Raw genomic sequence first — 19,956 nt, 5'->3', positions numbered from 1 at the left:
ACCAGTTGCATGAAGCTCATGAGGTGTTACAAGCTCGGGAGCTTGCAGCAGCGGCGGCTGCAACATAAGGAGCTTGCCGCGAAATCGTCCTCTGTTGGAGCCTGCTAAGAACTGTTGAGTCGATACAGAATTAACCTCGGACAGTTTGAATTCAGTTTTGAGGTGCACTGCTGAATCTGTTAATAATGCTGTGGGTTTGCAATCTAAGAATAGAGAGGGAGACTTAACGGGCTGTTTTTGTCCTGCTCTCTTTGAGCAGAGAAGCCTAAGCAGGACTGTTTCTTCTGAACTCGTTCTGCTAGTAAAACCCAGCCCTAGAGGCTCGGGGGAGCCTATACCACCCCCTGCATCACGTTCACTACTCTCCAACCGTCAGCTCATTCAGCTGCCCAGTTAGCTACTCCGTTACCTATAGCTCAATCATCTGCTCCATTACCAGTTTCATTCTTGCCACACCGTCACTTCAGCCTTTTGTAACCCAGTCGCCTGCTGAGCAGTCCTCTTTTCTCACTCGTGTGAAACAGACGCACCCAATAAGACTGTTTTTGTTTCTCAAAAGCTGACCCAATTAGAGACAGTTACTCTCTCCAGGGCCTCCCCAGAGTCTGCGTTTCAACCCGCAGTCGACTCTGGACCCCTGGAGGCTAAGAAGTCAGCCGAGGACTGCACCCAACTGTTGCTGTCTGAGCCAAACCTAGGTGTTACTCTGCTCCAGTCAGCATCAACCAACCAGCATCAATCCAGCACCTGCTGGTTCTGCCCTGTGTGTTCCAGGGGCCCCTGTGCCCACTGGGCCTGTGACTGGCCCTGCTGGAGGGTCCGAGGAGCCCGTCCAGCCATTACCATCGCCTGCAGCGCCACCACCTGCGGCTTCCACACTGTTGCCTTCCGTGTCTTCACCCACGCCTGCAGCCACAGCTTCACCTGGTCCTGCCTCGCCCGGTCCTGCCTCTGCGTCATCACCCTCATCCTCGTCTGCGTCATCACCCTCATCATCCACGCCTGGTCCAGCCTCTGCTTCAGCTTCTGCCTCGCCTGGTGCTGTGGGGGCCACGCCGTCTTCAGGTCCCCAACTGCCACCTCAGCGTCGGCGGCCACTTTCTGGGCCTCTTGCCGGACGTCATCGCCGTCGTAGGCGGCCTCCGAATCAGCACTGTCGTCTCCTTTACCTGCGTCGCTGCTGTTGCCGTCTGCACGGTCGGCCCCCTGAACTTTCTCGTGACCTGCTCTGTCGCCGCCACTGCCTTCCGCGTGGCTGACCTCCTGATGTGTTTTGGCTGCTATCGGCCGGCCCCCTGAACTGTTTTTGGCCCCGTGCTGTCTACCTTCGGGTCGACCCCCCGAACTTTTTCGTGGACTCATGGTTTGGCCCAATCTAGTTTAGTTTTGTATATCTGGACTTGTGCTCCTGGTGTTTTGTTTTGTTTCTAATCGATTTAATTCAGCTTCAGTCTATTTGTTTCAATAGCACTAAATCACAATAACAGCTGCCTTGCAGTGCTCTCTATACACAGGATAAAGTAAAAACAACTGCGATGACCTGAATGATAAGATCAGCGAACTCTGCCGCTGCACCATCCTTCTGTCGGGTTTTCACCTATCATGTTTGGCTTATTTATAAAACTGATTGCTCGCAGGTATGAATGTGAGTGTGAACGGTTGTCTGTGGTAGATTGGCGACCTGTGGTAGCTCCACCCCCCCGTGACCCTGATAAGGATAAGCAGGAGAGGATGGACAAAGCTTTTAATTATATCAGGGCAGCTGTGGCTACAACTGTAGCTGCCTCCACCAGTGTGTGAATGTGAGAGTGTGTGAATAGTAGCATTGTAATGCGCTATATAAATGCAATCCATTATTATTATCTCATTATGATTAACAGAAGAAAAGGGCGGGAAGTAACGCACACTGACCTTGTCTGTTGAAATGACATACATGACAGCTGTGGTGCTTCACAAGGTTAGAAATCATGACTAAAGCCAGACTAGTCTGAGGACACAGCAGAGAGGAGATTCAACTAACCTGCTGGTTAAGATAACTCATTCACCAAACTGCAGTTTTCTCATGGTGCAGTAACATCTTTGATCTAAAACAGTTGTGGCACTTCACCTGCCATCACCAGTAGGCAGCAGGTGAAGTGTCTTGCTCAAGGACACAACCAAGACAGACAGAGCTGCAACCTTCCGGTTACGAGATGAGCTTCCCAGTATTATCTTACTTATTTTTCATTTCTTTGTATTTTCTTTGTATTTTTGGTATTATCTGTACCTGAGCTGACGCAACACAAACATTTTCCCGTCGTGGGATCAATAAAGTCTTATCTTAACAGCTGACTGTGGAATATTTAGTAGTAGTAGTCTCCTATCACAGTAACACGCTGGAGTTCACTGAGCTCCTGAGAGCGATGCACAGATGTTTGTGGAAGCAGTCTGCAGGTGCTGGTTTTATACACCTGTGGACATGGAAGAGACTGGAATACTTTTGTTGTCATCTGGCTGTTGTTGTCATCTCAGAGGTGTTAAAGAAGTGGATTTATAGGTGAAATGATGTGAGGGGAGTTTGGTGGGACTTTTCTCACTAAAGGGAAGTAACAGTGTTTCATTTCCTCTTCTGGTAACCTCAACCACACGACTGACAGACACTGAAAGCTGCAGCATTAGACAGCATAATGGGGAAGTTTGGCTCTTTCTATATTGTAAATCCCCAAATGAACAGAGCTCAAAAGGACAAAGATGCTGGAAGCACAGATGCATCATAACTTCTGAGAGTTCAGGAACTTAACAGTGAAAATCTTCAAACTTTCTCCAGTTTGTCCGACCTCGAAACCCATGTTTGGATCACAGTTACATCAGACAGCGCTCAAAGGCATCTCAAATGATATTTTTATTGACCACTTTCACAGCAGTAATGAAAAAAGAAGTTTAAAACAATGAGCTTGCAGCTTTTACTTTGCTTCATCTCTGAAATCTTTCTCTGCTTTTTGGACACATTCAGGATCATCATCATCACTTTGGTCGTGCGGGGAAAGAGTCACCTTTCAGACCTTTCACAGTGAGCAGAGCGTCACTCCACCTTCTGCCTCTGTTCACCCCCTCGTGCATGGAGGTGAACGCCAACAACCTTACCAACTATGCGCTAACGGGCACAGAACCGCCTGGTGCGACACGACAGGCAGAATATTACAGCTGAGATGTACGACAGCGGTGCCCAGCAAAGGGAACGAAGCCTCTGTCAGCGTGTCAGTGATGGGGGGTAAAAACGGCTGACGGTCTACATAATCACGCTTCAGTTCAACTCAGAAAACTTTGTGACTTGCTGGCCTGAAGTTTCCGATATCTGCTGCTGATCAATCATCTGAAGCTCCAAAAATGGTATTGGTGACATTTAGGAGACAAGCAGGAAAACAGCTGTACAAACAGCTGCCTGATGCTTTTTATTATCCCAGGATTCAGTTTTTTAATTTCACTGCAGACTCTTCGATGTGTTTTTTTTTGTTTTTTTTGCTTTTTGCTCATGTCGTCTTCTTTTGTTTGCGTGATGTGGACGCAGCATTAAGTTTAGCTCCTGTAGAACAAACTCAGCGTCACCGCAGGAGGCGATGTAGTCGTGACCTTTACTGGCTCGTCGTCGTCAGCACCAGTTTTCCAGGATTCACTCAGACCAGCTGGGAGGACACACATGGGTGTGATTCCAGGAGCCTTTCTTAGATCTAAAGTCAGAGTGTGACAGACGCCGCACTGACGTGACATCATCCCGGGGATTTAGGACGCTGCAGGTTTTTGATCTGGTCTGTCTCTGTGTTGAGCACGCTGAAGCAGGTGCAAACAGGAAGTCAGCAAACAGCATGTGTCTGAGTATTATAGTCACACAGTGGGTTTCCTGCTGTTGTGCAGCCAGCAGTACGCTCTGACCGATGAGGACTAAATAAGGACTGATGTGCAACGATCGAGCTGAGCTTCATCGTTCTGTTAAAACTGTGTCAGGTTCCCTGAGCTGCACTCTCCGCCAGGCATCAGCAACCAGTAACAAACAGGAAGTCTCAGAGCGTTAATGTGCAGCACGGGCACACCGGCCTTCGGCCACTTCTGACTTTAGTGATTGAATTGATCCCAGAGCGAGATCCATACGTACACGCCTCAGGCATGCAGCAGAACACCCAGCTCGTGCAGGGTGAGGTAAGCTGGGGATCTTTCTGGCTGGTTGCCACGGTGAACCATAATATCAGTGATTTATTGATGCTGGCTTTTTGGAGTCATCACATAGGGAGTTAATTCAGGGTAAACACACGCTGTGTTTACACACTGAAAACTCTGCTGATAAACTTTTCAAGTGCCAGAAAACCTTCCATGCTCACGTGCAGCTGTGCAGCTGTTTTATTTCTGAACTCCTCTCCGTCTCTCACCAACTCGTGGCTCGTGGGCCAGATCAGCCCTTTGAAAACGTTCACGTGGTCCACGTATCTGTGACCCTCACGGCGACTCAGAACAGGCTGCAGGCGTCGACGCTGACCGGCACAAGCACTCCGATCCTGATGGCAGACCGGATTTCACAAAGCTGAGTCCGTGACTGATTCTGCTGGGAACTACAGCCCCCTGTTTGCATGTGCAGCCAGCCTCATCCTCTGCTTTGGGTTGTGATGTTCATGCCGGTGAAACAGACTCTGTAAGAGGTTTTTCTAACATACTGAAGACGTTGCTCAGCTGCTGTGTTCTGCTGCTCTCTCAGGTTTGGGGCCGCCTTGTTGTTGCTGAACAGACTCTGGGTCGTGAATATGAGAGTAAATCACATATTCTGGTTCTCAGTCAAACCTCAGGTTCAGGCCTGCGTGAGCACAGCTACTGAGAGTTCACCGATGATCAGTATCAGCACTGCAGACGGCGCACAAAGCAAACCTGCCGTCTCTAATCAGCATCTCTACACTTCCCATTTAACCTCCCTGCAGCGTTGGCTCCTCCGGCTGTGTCACAGCGAATCATGTGATCCACTTTCATTCAGTGCTGCGCATTAAACCTTCCGCACTGAGTCAGCGCTCTCTCATCAGAGCTACATGCTGCTTTAACACTCACCTGCATGCGCTAAACACCTGCACAGCAGCCCTGCTCGGTTATCCCGAGCGCACGGCGCCATCTAGCGACTTCATTGAGAGGTGCGCTGGCAAAGCAAAACAATAACTAAGTTAATATTTAACTAATTATTTAATTAATCTAAAGACAAAAATAATTCTCATTTTATTACTTTGAAAAGTGTTAAATTTTGTTCTCAGTTTACTTATATTTTGGGGTTATTTACAAGTTTTATTTGTAGGTTAATAATTGCTTAACTTTAGTTTTGCTGTTTTTCTTTGACAGTCACTCAGGACGAGTATAGGACCAGCATGCACCGGGTGGGCCTGTGGTTCTGTACCAGAGCAGGAGAAGCAGCAGGAAACAACGAACACTGATCTTTTGTTTGTTGGATAAATAAACCTTAAACGCAACTTTTACCTTTTGTTTCTCAGCAGAGCGCAGCAGCGCCTTGATTTTAAATGGTTGGATGTTTGGTGGGACAAACAATGGAAAATAGTTTTTAGCCATGTGTTGCAGACACGAGGGTTACATCCACCCAGCGTCCGTGGTTACCATGGTTACTGCGGTGAATTAAACAGCTGGCACTGCGGCAACTCCGTGTTTACGTTTTCATTACGAACGAACTGTCTGACCTGGTTAACTTATAGTTAGGAGTATCGCAGATAACACCCACGTGAGCTGTGTCCTCGGAAATCTGGACTGGTGTGGACTCTCCAAGACAAACTGGTAAGAACGGTTCCCCACTGCACTGAAATAAACAGGCTATTGCTGAAGCACACGTGCTGTGTTATAAACTAAATGTGGATTTGCTATTAACATGTTTAGCTATGAAGGAAACTTTCCTTCCGTCTCGTTCGTGAGCAGCGTTTTCTTCTGTCGTGTGTTTCACAGTTTCTAACACAGTTAAACAAACACAAATCAGATGTTACTTATTTTTGCTTTATTTCAGTCATCCTAACAGACAGCTGGTGCTGAGAATATAGTTGAACACATATTAATAACAGATGATCATTTCTGGACAGCGTCTTCTCTTCTTTCCTTGTAAAAAATATTTTTAATGTTAGTTTAAATTCAAAGTTGGCGCGAATGGTTCAGTCGAACACGTGCTCAGTGAGACATTAAACTAAAGTTATGAAACTTTAATCTGAGCCAAATTAAACAGTGACGTAAGCGTGACCCTACAGACAGACCGGGCCGGTGTTTCACCTCCACCGAGAGCTGAACCCAGCGGGGGTTGAAAGCTGTGTGCCGGGGTCCCAGACTAACAGACAGCGGCAGACTTGGAGCCGCTTCCGACAAACCAGCAAATAAACACTGAACATCTGATCTGTGACATTTGTGAGGTCCTTTCAAACACACACCGCAGCCTTTTTGACCAATAAAATATTCTCATACACGAAGCGACCGCAAACAAATAAACGTCACGACGCCGGTGTTCACGGGACAGGTCAGGAGACGGCCTTCGTTTTCTTTCGCTTTGTACGTTTTATCTGATTTCAGCGCTTTCGCCTCACAGCTGCTGTGTGTGCACTCACAGAGACTTCATTCCTGTTTCACGCACAACACACAACTTTCGCTGTTTCTCTTCTGAGTCTTGCACAGAAACGTTTAAGTTAAAAGAAATGTTATTGTGCACTTCCAGCCTAGTTGTAGAAATCAGCACTCCTGTTTATTTACGGTGATTTTAATTTGTTTTCCATAACAAAGAAGTACGTCCTGCACATGTTGTGACATCACATCCTGTTATCGTAGTCTGCCTGCCTCATTTTTCTGGACACGAATTCAATTTGAGAATCGTCTGAAATGATGGAGCAGCGAGTGCGTGACATTTGTGTAACTGCGCTTTCTCATCTGTGCGTGAAGCAGCTGGAAGTCTGCAGAGTTTCTCCGCTCCTTCACGTTCATTCACACAGCGCACTGCCGCGTGTTTTTTTACAACGTGGGAAACCGTGATTCAGTTTGCAGATACTTATCACAGCGCGTCCTGCCCTCCTACACATCAGACAGACACTTCCTGCAGGGACGCAGCACAAACAGCCCTGACTGTCTCTATGCTTTTCTCTTCATCACAGACCTCACACTGGTTTATGACTCTCATCTTATCATTCATTGTGCTTCCTGCTCTTACATGTTTCCACTGCCTTTAAGTGTCATCTGCATGCATCTACATGCAGGCACCGCACATGAATCCATCACATCCACACGCTCCTATGATGAATTCGTTTATGTGCATTTTCCCTCCTTAATGAAAACAAACACAAGCGGTGTAGCTTTGCGCTGCTGTGTTAAGACACCTGCTGTAGTTGTGCGTATCTTCCTGAGGTTAAGCATTAATCATCACAGTCTCTGCAAACTGTGTGCAGCTCAGGCTGTAAAGCTCAGGGGGGAGTTCGTGCCTCACCCTCGGCCTCCCCGCAGCTACGGTATGAAAACCCTACATTTTCTCCACCTCGATTTTCAGAAAACTTGACCTCCGACCTTTAAGTTGAGTTCACTGAGTTATCACGTTGACACAGACGTGCGCGCTGCCCACCTGTCCACAGGACCCCGTGTCTTTAACTGCATCTGAGGACGTCTCTGGACGCCTGCTTTTCCCTTTTCTTTCATCGCGGCTCATCCAACGAGGAGCGAGACGTTGCTCCGTGTTGACATCATCACACGGCGGCTCTGCTGGGCTGAGCTCCGAGTGTGTGCTTGTGTTAAAGAAACAGACAGCTTGATGAGCTGCAGCGGGTCAGAGGAACCGCAGGTGTGACCTCACCTGTGGACGTCGCTCGCTCTGCGCCTGCCCGGGGTTTTCTGCTCTCAGCGCTGTGACGTCGAACCATTTATTTAGAGCACATTTGTTACTCTTTACTTTCACTAAAGCTGACATTTTCACTGTTAAAGAGACGTCATCGTCCCCTTCCTCTCTTCTGTGGACTTTAACTTTTTTTCCCACTTCTGCTAAAAGCTGATAAGTGCCGATCAGCCTCGCCAGATAAACCAGAAGTCTCTAAATTTATCTGTAAAGAATCATTACTCACAACTCATTTGCTGGAAACGCCTTCAATATGCATATATGTGTGTGTGTGTCAGGGAGGCGGGGCTTGTGGTCACACTGACGACAGCAGCAGCATGTTGCTAACAGGCAGGAAAACACCTTCCATCTGTCTGCAGCTTCCGCAGCTCCGAGCACATGATCTGCACTGACACACCGAATCAAACGCACACAGAGGACCCGAAGAGAAGCCGGAGGGCCCGCTCAGTCCCTTAGGGATCCAACACGCGGTCCGAGAGCCCGGGAGGGGACGAGGCGGGAGCTGAAGATTCACTCAGGTTTGTTTTTAAGGGGAAACAATCGTGACTGTGTGGGAATGTCTGTTTCAAGGGGGACCATGTGAAATGGATGACCGGCACACTCACACACACACACACACACACACACACACTGTGAAATAATGAACTAACAGAGTTGAGATCTGTGATCTGAGAGTCATTTTCTCTTCCTGCTCCCGTCCTCGAGTCTCGTCGTCTCCTTTCAGTAGTTTTCTGTCTGATCACTTCACGTCTCTGTGGTCGCTTTCGTGTCACTCTGGTGGTTTTACATCCTCTCGTGCTGAGCTTGTGTGTCTTTGGGGTTGTTTGACTGATTTACAACAGGAAATGTCACCTCTGTGACAGTTTGGTAATCTTTTCACACATTTCACAGCGTGTAGGTTTATTTTCTAACCTCTCCTCAATATTTCATATCGCTGTGTTAAAGGATTACAAATGAAGAACCAAAAGCTGCGTTCCTCTAACATCCAGCAGGGGCTCGAGCAGTGAGGTAAAACATGTTTACAGCCTGATACAGAAACGGTTTAGCTCATTTCCTCACAACAACTGTACGTGACTCACCTGTTTGATTGTTTCAAGGCTTAACGTTTGCATAATTGGGGCTGTGGCCTCTCTGACTGGCAGGTAGCTGCTAGCTGTCTGCTGGCCTTCGCTTCGGCTCGCTGGAGTCCCTGAACTGGACCTCCGGACCCCGTTTGTGATACAAACCAGTGTGTAAACACTATGGTGTCCCTCTTTTATATACAGGCTGTTCCTTTTTTAAGGTTCAGGGGATAAAAATACTGAATGCATCCAAAAGCGGCAGGTTCCTGGGCACATGCTGAAATGCATCTTGAGACTCGTGGTTCTCTCCTTCAGCTTTCACCGCTTCGTCTCTGCGGTCTCGACACGGGTTTGGACATTTCTGCCTCCTCTGCTTGTTTATCATACAACTGCAGCTGCAGGTGGAAATTCTAGTCCCAAACCCTGGTGTCTGAGTGCCATGACCTTTAGATGACTCTTCATTTTCAAAGAAAGCTAAACCCCCAGTGTCGCTTTCTGTAAAGCTGATTTTCCCCAGTTTGTGTGACTCAGTACAGACGATTTCCTTCGTCTAAATTTTCCTGCTTTATTTTCCTTATTTGGACGAAAAATGCAACGCAGTTTATTTTCACTTGGGTGCACATGCGTCGTCCTTCTGCCACAAATATTCACAGAATGTGGATTCATCCGCCGCTGAAAATAGTCCTGAAGACGAGCGCTCTCTCCTCCGAGGCTTGAACAAAAGCCAGTGTTCAGGTGAAGCCACAGACAGAGAGGAAGTCAGATCGTGTTGGAGGCCACGTTCTCCTGGTTTGGGCTGAGAACTTCGAGGACTTCCTGTTCCACCTATGAGAACGAATGAGGCCCTCATGGGAAAAACTGTTAAGGTAAAACACATTTCTGCGAGTGTTGGGGGCATCATAGCGCCCCGGGGTGCTTTTTGGCATCCTCCATTTTGATTTGGGGCGTGAAGCGAGCAGCGGCCTCCTGATAGCATCACTTTCAACCACCACGCTCAGCCGCTTCAGCCGGGCTTTAACTTCGGGTGACCATATTTTGAAAAAGGACACTTGGCCCAGTCACGAAGGACTTTGATAAACTTCGTTTAAAGAAAATTTTAACATATTTAAATGATGCTTTTTCTGTGCCGTTAATGAATGGTGAAAGTCAAGAAGTCAACAAGTGCAAAAAAAGAGGACGCTTGGTCACCCTACTTTAACTTCTAACGTCTAGTTACCGTTAAGAAACGAGCGCCGTGGAGGGAGGACGCCGCGCTCTAAGCGTTAGCAGAAAGTGAATGTTTTTGGACAGAATCACCTTCAGAGTGAGGAAAACTGAAGGACGTGAGCAGGCTGACCAACGGTCCTCTTCTTTGGAAGTCAAAATATGACACGAGTGATGTTTTATTACGGAAGGCGGATTTGTGAAAATTAAAATGTGACTTTTTCTGCAGAAGCAGGTGGAAATAACTTGTTTCATGTGTGCAGCTCGCAGCGGTTGGCTCAGTTCAGCTTCGGTGGTTTGATGGGATCAAAAAGAAATGTTTTTGCATTTAAATGCAGCAGATCTGTGATCCTGACTCGACGTTACAGGATGTTTCTTACCTGCTGATCCTCTCTGAGAGGATTATCACCAGGACAGGATACGTGCTGATGGTTTGCAGCTGTCATCACAGAATCTGCATCGGTTTGTGTGTCTTCGACATGAAAATGAGCTCCCGTGATCGCGAGCTTTCTTTTCTCTGACTTCCTGCTTCACACAGGTTTGCTGCGACCACAGAGCTTATTTTACATCCTGCACGTCAGCGTGTGCCCGTCTCACACCTCGGGCTCGGCCACAGCTCGCTGCTGTTTCTGAAAAAGCAGAAATGCTCAGAGGTCAGAGGCTCGTATGTAAACATAGAAAGCAGCTTCTCAGCCTTTTTATGTTTACGTGACGGTTACATTCATAAATGCTTTGCTAACAACTGCTGATGTACGGAGCCTCAAAACCAGAACTTTTGGTTTAATGTTCTATAAGATGTGCAGTTCATCTGGTTTGTGGCTGCTTATAATAATGTAGATAACAGGAAATGATTCACGATAAGAAAACATCTACAAACATCATAAATAACAAGTTTGAGGGGAGCTTGTTAGAAGATGAAGAAGACCTGAAACCAGCTGGGAGCAGCTGTGTCGGCACATCGGGAGGATTCAGTAGCTGCTGCTCGTTTTCAGGGTTTAGATGGTGAGAGATCTGAGGTAAACCAGACGCTCTAACAAACTTCAAACAGGGCGCTTCATGATGATTCCTCTGATTTCAAAACTTATTGACAAAAACCTGTGAGTTTGAGATTGTAGGCGTGCTGGATTTCCACTGTGAGCGTGAGAGGAAATTTAGTGCAGCTGAGTGTTTGAAGCCGTCGGCTGTAAACCTGTTTCTGTGTCAGCTCCTGTTTCAAGTCTGTTTAACTGCAGGGAGAAAGTGCCCTGAACACAGACACATCACAGACACATCACAGACACATCACAGAGTCACATCACAGACACATCACAGAGTCACATCACAGACACATCACAGACACAGAGTCACATCACAGACACAGAGTCACATCGCAGACACAGAGTCACATCACAGACACATCACAGACACAGAGTCACATCACAGACACATCACAGACACAGAGTCACATCACGGACACATCACAGACACAGAGTCACATCACAGACACAGAGTCACATCACAGACACATCACAGACACATCACAGACACAGAGTCACATCACAGACACATCACAGACACAGAGTCACATCACAGACACATCACAGACACATCACAGACACAGAGTCACATCACAGACACATCACAGACACATCACAGACACAGAGTCACATCACAGACACATCACAGACACATCACGGACACAGAGTCACATCACAGACACATCACAGACACAGAGTCACATCACAGACACAGAGTCACATCACAGACACATCACAGACACAGAGTCACATCACAGACACATCACAGACACATCACAGACACAGAGTCACATCACAGACACAGAGTCACATCACAGACACATCACAGACACAGAGTCACATCACAGACACAGAGTCACATCGCAGACACAGAGTCACATCACAGACACATCACAGACACATCACAGACACAGAGTCACATCACAGACACATCACAGACACATCACAGACACAGAGTCACATCACAGACACATCACGGACACAGAGTCACATCACGGACACATCACAGACACAGAGTCACATCACAGACACAGAGTCACATCACAGACACATCACGGACACAGAGTCACATCACAGACACATCACAGACACAGAGTCACATCACAGACACATCACAGACACAGAGTCACATCGCAGACACAGAGTCACATCACAGACACATCACAGACACATCACGGACACAGAGTCACATCACAGACACATCACAGACACAGAGTCACATCACAGACACATCACAGACACATCACAGACACAGAGTCACATCACAGACACATCACGGACACAGAGTCACATCACGGACACATCACAGACACAGAGTCACATCACAGACACAGAGTCACATCACAGACACATCACAGACACAGAGTCACATCACAGACACATCACAGACACATCACAGACACAGAGTCACATCACAGACACATCACGGACACAGAGTCACATCACAGACACAGAGTCACATCACAGACACATCACAGACACAGAGTCACATCACAGACACAGAGTCACATCACAGACACATCACAGACACAGAGTCACATCACAGACACATCACAGACACATCACGGACACAGAGTCACATCACGGACACATCACAGACACAGAGTCACATCACAGACACATCACAGACACATCACAGACACAGAGTCACATCACAGACACATCACAGACACATCACGGACACAGAGTCACATCACAGACACAGAGTCACATCACAGACACATCACAGACACAGAGTCACATCACAGACACAGAGTCACATCACAGACACATCACAGACACAGAGTCACATCACAGACACATCACAGACACATCACGGACACAGAGTCACATCACGGACACATCACAGACACAGAGTCAGATCACAGACACATCACAGACACAGAGTCACATCACAGACACAGAATCACATCACAGACACATCACAGACACATCACAGACACATCACGGACACAGAGTCACATCACAGACACATCACAGACACAGAGTCACATCACAGACACAGAGTCACATCACAGACACATCACAGACACATCACAGACACAGAGTCACATCACAGACACATCACAGACACATCACGGACACAGAGTCACATCACAGACACAGAGTCACATCACAGACACATCACAGACACATCACGGACACAGAGTCACATCACGGACACATCACAGACACAGAGTCAGATCACAGACACATCACAGACACATCACATCACGGACACAGAGTCACATCACAGACACATCACAGACACAGAGTCACATCACAGACACAGAATCACATCACAGACACATCACAGACACATCACAGACACATCACGGACACAGAGTCACATCACAGACACATCACAGACACAGAGTCACATCACAGACACAGAGTCACATCACAGACACATCACAGACACATCACAGACACAGAGTCACATCACAGACACATCACAGACACATCACGGACACAGAGTCACATCACAGACACAGAGTCACATCACAGACACATCACAGACACAGAGTCACATCACAGACACATCACAGACACATCACGGACACAGAGTCACATCACGGACACATCACAGACACAGAGTCACATCACAGACACAGAGTCACATCACGGACACAGAGTCACATCACAGTCACAGACACGGACACATGTCAGTTAAGATCAGATGAGACTGTGTGTGGCTGATCAGCACGTGGTGTTTACAGCAGCAGCTGTTTAAATTCTTCTAAAGTTAAGTAAATGTTTGTGCAGAGAAACGTGTCTGTGCTGCTGCTCTGATTTCAATGTGTTTGTTTCTGTGTGTGTGTGTGTGTGTGTGTGTACCATGTTTACATATCTTTGTGAGGACCAACAGCCCTTATGCGGACAAAATCCCCGTACCCACAAGTTTGAAGGCATGTTTGAGACTCAGAGTGTGGTTTTAGTGTCAGGGTTACAGTTATGTTATGGTTAGCATTCATTCTTGATGGTTAGGGTGAGCAGCTAGGGAAAACATCGTGTCAGTTAGATGTCCTCACTAAGATATGAAAACAAGTGTGTGTGTGTGTGTGTGTGTGTGTGTGTGTGTGTGTGTGTGTGTGTGTGTCACAGCTGCTGCAGATTTGCAAACTTGCATGTAACAGTTTGAGTGAACCACTTGTGTACGCCGGGATCTCTCAGAGCCCCGACCCCTGCTTGGCCGATGACCTCTCACAGTAAGGATAAACTCTCATTGGCTCGTGCCAGCAGCTACAGCACCTCCTTCCCACCTCAAACCTTCCTGGTTCTTCTTTGCTTCTATGCACCTGTACCTAAACTGGCCCCTTTTTCATGCTTCTCATGAATCCACTGCCAAATATGTGAAATAATTTATGAAATAAAAATTTTTTTTGCAGGTGCTGGGAAAGAAATGAAACCAGTGTGTTTAAACTGACTGCAACACTTTCAGTGCAGACAGATAAAAACATGTGATTGTGCGTTTTTAACGTGTGCTCGATCGATCTCTCTGCGTTTCTACAGAGCGAGATGAATTCATCCGACGCTGTAATACAAATGAGATTTTGTGGTTTAATCTTTGGAGTGGATCCTCTTCCTGTTTTCAGGCCGACAGTGAATGCCGCCGTGAGCAGCCCTGCAGCCTCTCTGCTTTCACCTCCCGACGAGCGCCACCTCACGATGACTCCTGCCACCAATCTCAGCACCGGCGGCGCTCCGGAGGAGAAGCCCTGCATCGTCAACGACCAGATGGGACCCTTCACAGTTGTCTACATCCTCATCTTCATCATCAGTCTGCCTGGAAATCTGGTGTCAGTGTGGGCCTTCATCCGCAGCCCCAGAGCCAAGGTAGGCAGGACGACTCGAGATGACCCGAGGTCACACACGAGGTGAAAAGTGAGGCGAATGTCCTGTGGCGAGGTGTCACATGACAGTGTAAAGGTGCTTGAAGAGCACGTATTAGATAAGAGAAGAAGAAGTGATGAGAGGATTTGTGGTCAGTTATGGTGAAATGAGCTGGAATGAGGATTTCTCTGACCCCGTGACTCACTGTAAGCTTCTCTTTTCCTCGGACATAGAAGAAGATATAGTCGAGGTTTTAAAAATGAAGCTTTAAAATGAAATCGTCCATCAGCCTCTGACTCTTCTGAGCTCAAAGCTCTCAGATGGAGATGTGGACAAAAAGAAGGCAGATTTAAAGCCCTTTTGCATCAGTACCTACTCAGATCAACCGGTTTTCCATTACAACCCAGTGTGCGTGCTTGTCGTCATAGCAACGCATCTGTGTGGCCAGCGACATAATCATGCGATACGAACGCTACAAGAAAGGACGTCGAGGCAAGAATAAACCTGCTGCTTTCCTTCGTTGCCGAGTTTTAAAAAATGACAGTTTTAATTTTTGCGAGTGAGACGCTCTCATGACTCATCGAGTGGCGCTTCTGACCGGCCAATATGTGGCACGCAGTCTGATGATGTCACATTTTAGTACCTGCCTGGGTGAGCAGGGACTATGACCTAATGGAAAACCCTGGAAACCGTGGCGAACGGTTGCCAAGTCGATCCGATTAGGTACTAATGAAAATGGGGCATAAGACGCTTCAGCACAGCCTTAAACACACATTTACCCCAGTGTGGGGTAAGTACTCCTACCTTACCCAAACTACAGGTTCTGGACAAATTCAAAGAGCTTTTGGTCATTTTAAATTTCATTTGTTAGAATTTATTAATTTTCCCCTGAACTGCAGTTCCTCTAATGTCCACTGGAGGCTCCGACAGTGAGTCAGTCCCCACAGTCCTGCATGTTCAAAGGTCCAACAGAACTGCTTCACAACAAATGCATGAAGTTTATTTTAAACACTCACCTGGTTAGATAGTATTAAGGCAGCTGCAGCACAGGTGGCTGTAGTAGCAGAGCTGATGATCTGAGTCCGTGTCCATGTTTAGATGTTTTTGTGTCCCTCAGCAGAAGAGCGCCAGCATCTACCTGATTAACCTGCTGGTGGCCGACCTGCTGCTCCTGCTCGCGCTGCCCTTTAAGATCATGAAGGACCTCGGGGTGGCGCCGTGGAACCTCATGGTGTTCCACTGCCAGGCCAGCGCCGTCACCATCTACATCAGCCTCTACGCATCCATCGCCTTCCTCGCCTTCATCATCACGGACCGCTACCTGCAGGTACTCTCCAAAAATGTTCAAAAGCAGCGCTCTGGTTAGTGGGCACCACGCACCGTGCGGTCTTTCTTATGTGTTTAGATTGAAATCGTTTTCAGACATCAGAAACAAAAATGTGAGTGTCCTCCTGCAGGAATGCCACACTGTGCGCTCTCTGCGGCTGCAGGAGGTCGGCTTCGCCCGGCTGCTGTCGCTGGTCGTCTGGCTGCTGCTGCTGCTCATCATGGTGCCCAACATGGCCCTGCCAATAAAACAGGTCACGGTAAGGCAACAGTCCTGACAATAAAGCCTCTGTGACCGTTGGAGGTGCACGATTCACATGTCTAAAGTGCACCATGCAGGCCGGCGGCGGCTATTGGAGACGTTTTCAGAATCAGAATCAGAATCAGAAAGGGTTTTATTGCCAAATGTTGAGCAGGTTTACAACATTAGGAAATTGCTGCTGTTTTGTCCTCTGAGCAGAAGGAGGTGACACTGTGCCTCAGACTGGTGTGTTTCTGTTGCTCCTGCAGGAGCAGACCTACCTCAGCTGCTCTTCTCTGAAGAAGGACATCAGCCTTCACTGGCACGCTCTCACGGTCTTCCTTTGCACGGCGCTCTTCCTCAACGCCTCCGCCGCCACGCTCATCTCCAGCACCCTGGCTGTCAAAAAGCTCCTGCGCAGCCGCAGCGACCCCAAACTCTGGGCGAACGCCAGGAGGGTGGCGGCAAGCGTGGCGGCTGTGGCGTTGGCCTATGTATTCAGCTTCGTCCCCTACCACGTGGTCCGCACGCCGTACACGCTGGCCCAGACCAAACTCATCACAGACTGTGAAACCAACAAGCGGCTGTTTCTGGGGAAGGAGTCCACTCTGCTGCTGAGCGTGCTCCACCTCTGCTTCGACCCGCTCATCTTCTTCTACCTTAACGCCCCGTTCAGACACACCATCAGAAAGCTGTTTCCCTGCCTCGGAAACCACGCCATCAGAGACGCAAAGGAGGAGGCGGCAGAGGAAATGATGCAGCCGGCGACCTCTGCACAGCAAGAGGCTGCATGCTAACCACACCGTCTCCTCCAGGATGGTACTTAGCTTAGCACAATGACTGGAAACTGTTAGCTTAAATGCTCTCTTGAAAGACTACAAACATGGACTAAAGACTTACAGATGCTCCTCCATGTGCAACAGGATTCAACTTGACTTATTAAACTTATAGATTATTACTCACTGTTCAGTTTTTATCAGTGTGACTGGTGTTAATAAAATGAAGACTAACAGGTGAAATGATTAAACTCTGTGATGCTGTTACATAGACTGTAACTTTATATTATTATTGATTCATAAAGATGAAACAAAGAGAACAAACCCGATTGGTCCTTTTAAGTGCTGTGAGCGTCTGTCACCAGCAGAGGGCAGCAGTAACCAGTGTTCACCACAGTGCTCCTCAACTGAAACACCTTATAGAACCTTATGATATCCCGCTTGTCTTTTTCAACAGAGGACACAATTATTAAAGCTAAATACCACAACAAAAAACATTTTTAATGTCATGACAACAGGTCAGAAAGCAGAATATAAACACTGTGATGACGATGTACTTAAAGTGTGTCTTGGGAACATTTATTGAAGAAGTCTTTTGCCAATAGCCATATTCTGAAATCGAACACCATCGACAGCAGCACTCTGACCTGACCTCTGTGTGAGGTCTGTCACTCATCGCGGTGCTGATGCATGCTCAATTATCCAGGTAAGTAAATCCCAAAAGGTTGAGTCTGTTCATCTGGAGGTTTCAGTGGGAGAAACGTTTCATCATCATCAGCTGACGTCTTCAGTCTCAACTGACTGCAGGTTTCAACCTTATAAACAGGACATTTGAACAATGACTGAAACCAGCAGCACTGATGAACAACGGGCTGGGAGGTCAGTTCATGATCATTAATATACATATTCTCATGACCACTGATCAAAGCCCACTGATCAATAACCATGAGTACCATTCACAGAGAGTTGGGGAAAAGCTGCAATCACAGCATTGTAGGATGGTGACAGATGTACCCTTAGGCCCCCTCCTCCATTCAGAGATGGTCTTTCCCTCACGTTCCTTCAGTGCTGCTGGTTTCAGTCATTGTGCAAATGTCCTGTTTATAATGTTGGAAACCTGCAGTCAGCTGAGACTGAAGACGTCACCTGATGATGACAAAATGTTTCTCCCACTGAAAACGTCCAGATGAACAGAATCAACCTTTTGGGATTTACTTACCTGGATAATTGAGCGTGCTTCAGCACCGCGATGAGTGACAGACCTCACACAGAGGTCAGGTCAGAGTGCTGCTGTCTCAGGAAGAAGATGATGACAATGGACCAAACGAGTTAGTGATTAAAGTGAACGGCATGTGCTTTTTCTTATTTCACTCATACTTACTCATATTAATCTTGCTTCAGGAAATGATGTTCACGTTAACCAATACCAATACCAGTGCCGATAATATCGATTTGCCCAACTTTACCTTGAAGCAGAAGGACAACTGAATATCTCCAAAGGAAAATGGACCCTGGAAAAGGAGGAGCCTTGGAACCAGGACTAAAAGAAACAGTATAACAGACAAATAAGGGTTTTAAGTATGAATAAACTTACCTCTGGTTTCTGTAGCTTAGTCAGTAAATGGTAAATGGCCTGTATTTATATAGCGCTCAAAGTCAGTGTTTGTAGTTGTTACCACAGACTGTTCCCAAATCACCGACACAGTAACTGACGGTAACTGATTTAAGCGCATATGCTATTAGCTAATGCTACTCAGCCTGGCTAGCAAGCTCCTGCTAGTACCAGCCAACCATAAATGGTCTGTTACTACAGTAACCTCACAGCAGCCATATTTTTGATCAGATGATGTCATTAAAAAGGCTCCAACAGCACAAACACGGTCCACAGGTCCAGTTCAGGGACTCCAGTTAGCTGAGGTGACGCCTAGCACACAGCTAGCAGCTAGAACTACCTGTGTCCCCATCCACCTGTCAGAGGCCACACCTCTAATAACGCAAACGTTAGGCTTTAATACAATTTAAGTTGAGTTTTAAAGGTGAAGTTAACATTGGAGACCAAACATCATAAACATGTTTGTCCTTTTGAAGTCTCTGGTGGACATCAGAGGAACTGCAGGATTTGGTCCTGAGTGCTGACATCATTTTTATCATTTTCTGTGAACAAATGAAAGTTTTTTGGTAGTTTAAGATTAAAAACAATCTCCCTACGATACTGTAAGCAGGAGGATGGAGCTCCTGCAGCCGTTCACATTCCTGACCTGATGGAGTGGATCCAGGGCCTGACCTTCTGACTGCACGTATGAAATTATCTACAGCAGCTTATAATAATGGTTAAACAAGCCTCACGGTGGCCAATACAGATTACAGACTGAACATTAAAGAGTGAAAATAAAGCTTGTCTCTAAAAATCTCTCTGCATTTCTGTTAGCGTACGAAACGTAATCGAAACGCGTCATTTAGACTAAAACATTCAGGAGACGTGCGTGAAGACACGAGGACCGAGCTGCCTACAGGAGACGTCATTAAAGATGGCGTCTCACTGATAATACATGGCTAACGCTGATATTATAAACAAACATGTAATATACGGATTAAAGCTGAGAACAGCTATTTGTAGGTTATGACGTCATCTGCCTCCAGTAAGAACACTTCTACA

The 19,956-nt window shown here is 47.1% G+C and overlaps 1 protein-coding gene and 1 long non-coding RNA gene across 7 annotated transcripts; one reads left to right on the top strand and one right to left on the bottom strand.

Annotated features, from left to right (window-relative positions):
• Nucleotides 1–5,438: 5,438 nt before the first annotated feature.
• On the top strand, nucleotides 5,439–18,480 carry gpr171 (G protein-coupled receptor 171). Of its 6 annotated transcripts, none has more exons than XM_082502396.1 (6): nucleotides 5,441–5,790; nucleotides 8,224–8,382; nucleotides 14,720–14,960; nucleotides 16,075–16,284; nucleotides 16,415–16,543; nucleotides 16,794–18,480. In XM_082502396.1, the coding sequence occupies exons 3-6, from the start codon at nucleotides 14,793–14,795 to the stop codon at nucleotides 17,319–17,321; spliced, it is 1,035 nt and encodes a 344-aa protein (XP_082358522.1). In that variant the 5' UTR covers nucleotides 5,441–5,790; nucleotides 8,224–8,382; nucleotides 14,720–14,792; the 3' UTR covers nucleotides 17,322–18,480. The 6 variants fall into 6 exon arrangements, with proteins under 6 accessions (XP_082358523.1, XP_082358522.1, XP_082358520.1 ...); XM_082502394.1 differs by having other exon boundaries at nucleotides 8,143–8,382; XM_082502395.1 differs by lacking the exon at nucleotides 5,441–5,790 and adding an exon at nucleotides 6,494–6,511 and having other exon boundaries at nucleotides 8,143–8,382.
• On the bottom strand, nucleotides 16,434–19,599 carry LOC309687442. Its single transcript, XR_014270768.1, has 3 exons — nucleotides 18,895–19,599; nucleotides 18,682–18,811; nucleotides 16,434–16,522 (listed from the first exon to the last, which is right to left on the bottom strand). It is a non-coding gene; the product is annotated as an uncharacterized lncRNA (long non-coding RNA).
• Between the last annotated feature and the right edge of the window lie 357 nt (nucleotides 19,600–19,956).

Source organism: Aulonocara stuartgranti (assembly GCF_965226115.1).
Source record: "Aulonocara stuartgranti genome assembly, chromosome: 14".
Taxonomy (NCBI): domain Eukaryota; kingdom Metazoa; phylum Chordata; class Actinopteri; order Cichliformes; family Cichlidae; genus Aulonocara; species Aulonocara stuartgranti.
The sequence above is the reverse complement of the archived record's forward strand: the minus strand, read 5'-3'. Positions and strand labels throughout refer to the sequence as shown.

Excerpts from the sequence above, each read along its gene's own strand:
- gpr171 (XM_082502392.1), top strand. The coding sequence starts at position 9,763 with ATGAGGCCCTCATGGGAAAAACTGTTAAG. Across the intron at positions 9,792-14,719 it reads TCATGGGAAAAACTGTTAAG|GCCGACAGTGAATGCCGCCG; the intron begins GTAAAACACATT and ends TCCTGTTTTCAG. Across the intron at positions 14,961-16,074 it reads TCCGCAGCCCCAGAGCCAAG|CAGAAGAGCGCCAGCATCTA; the intron begins GTAGGCAGGACG and ends TGTGTCCCTCAG.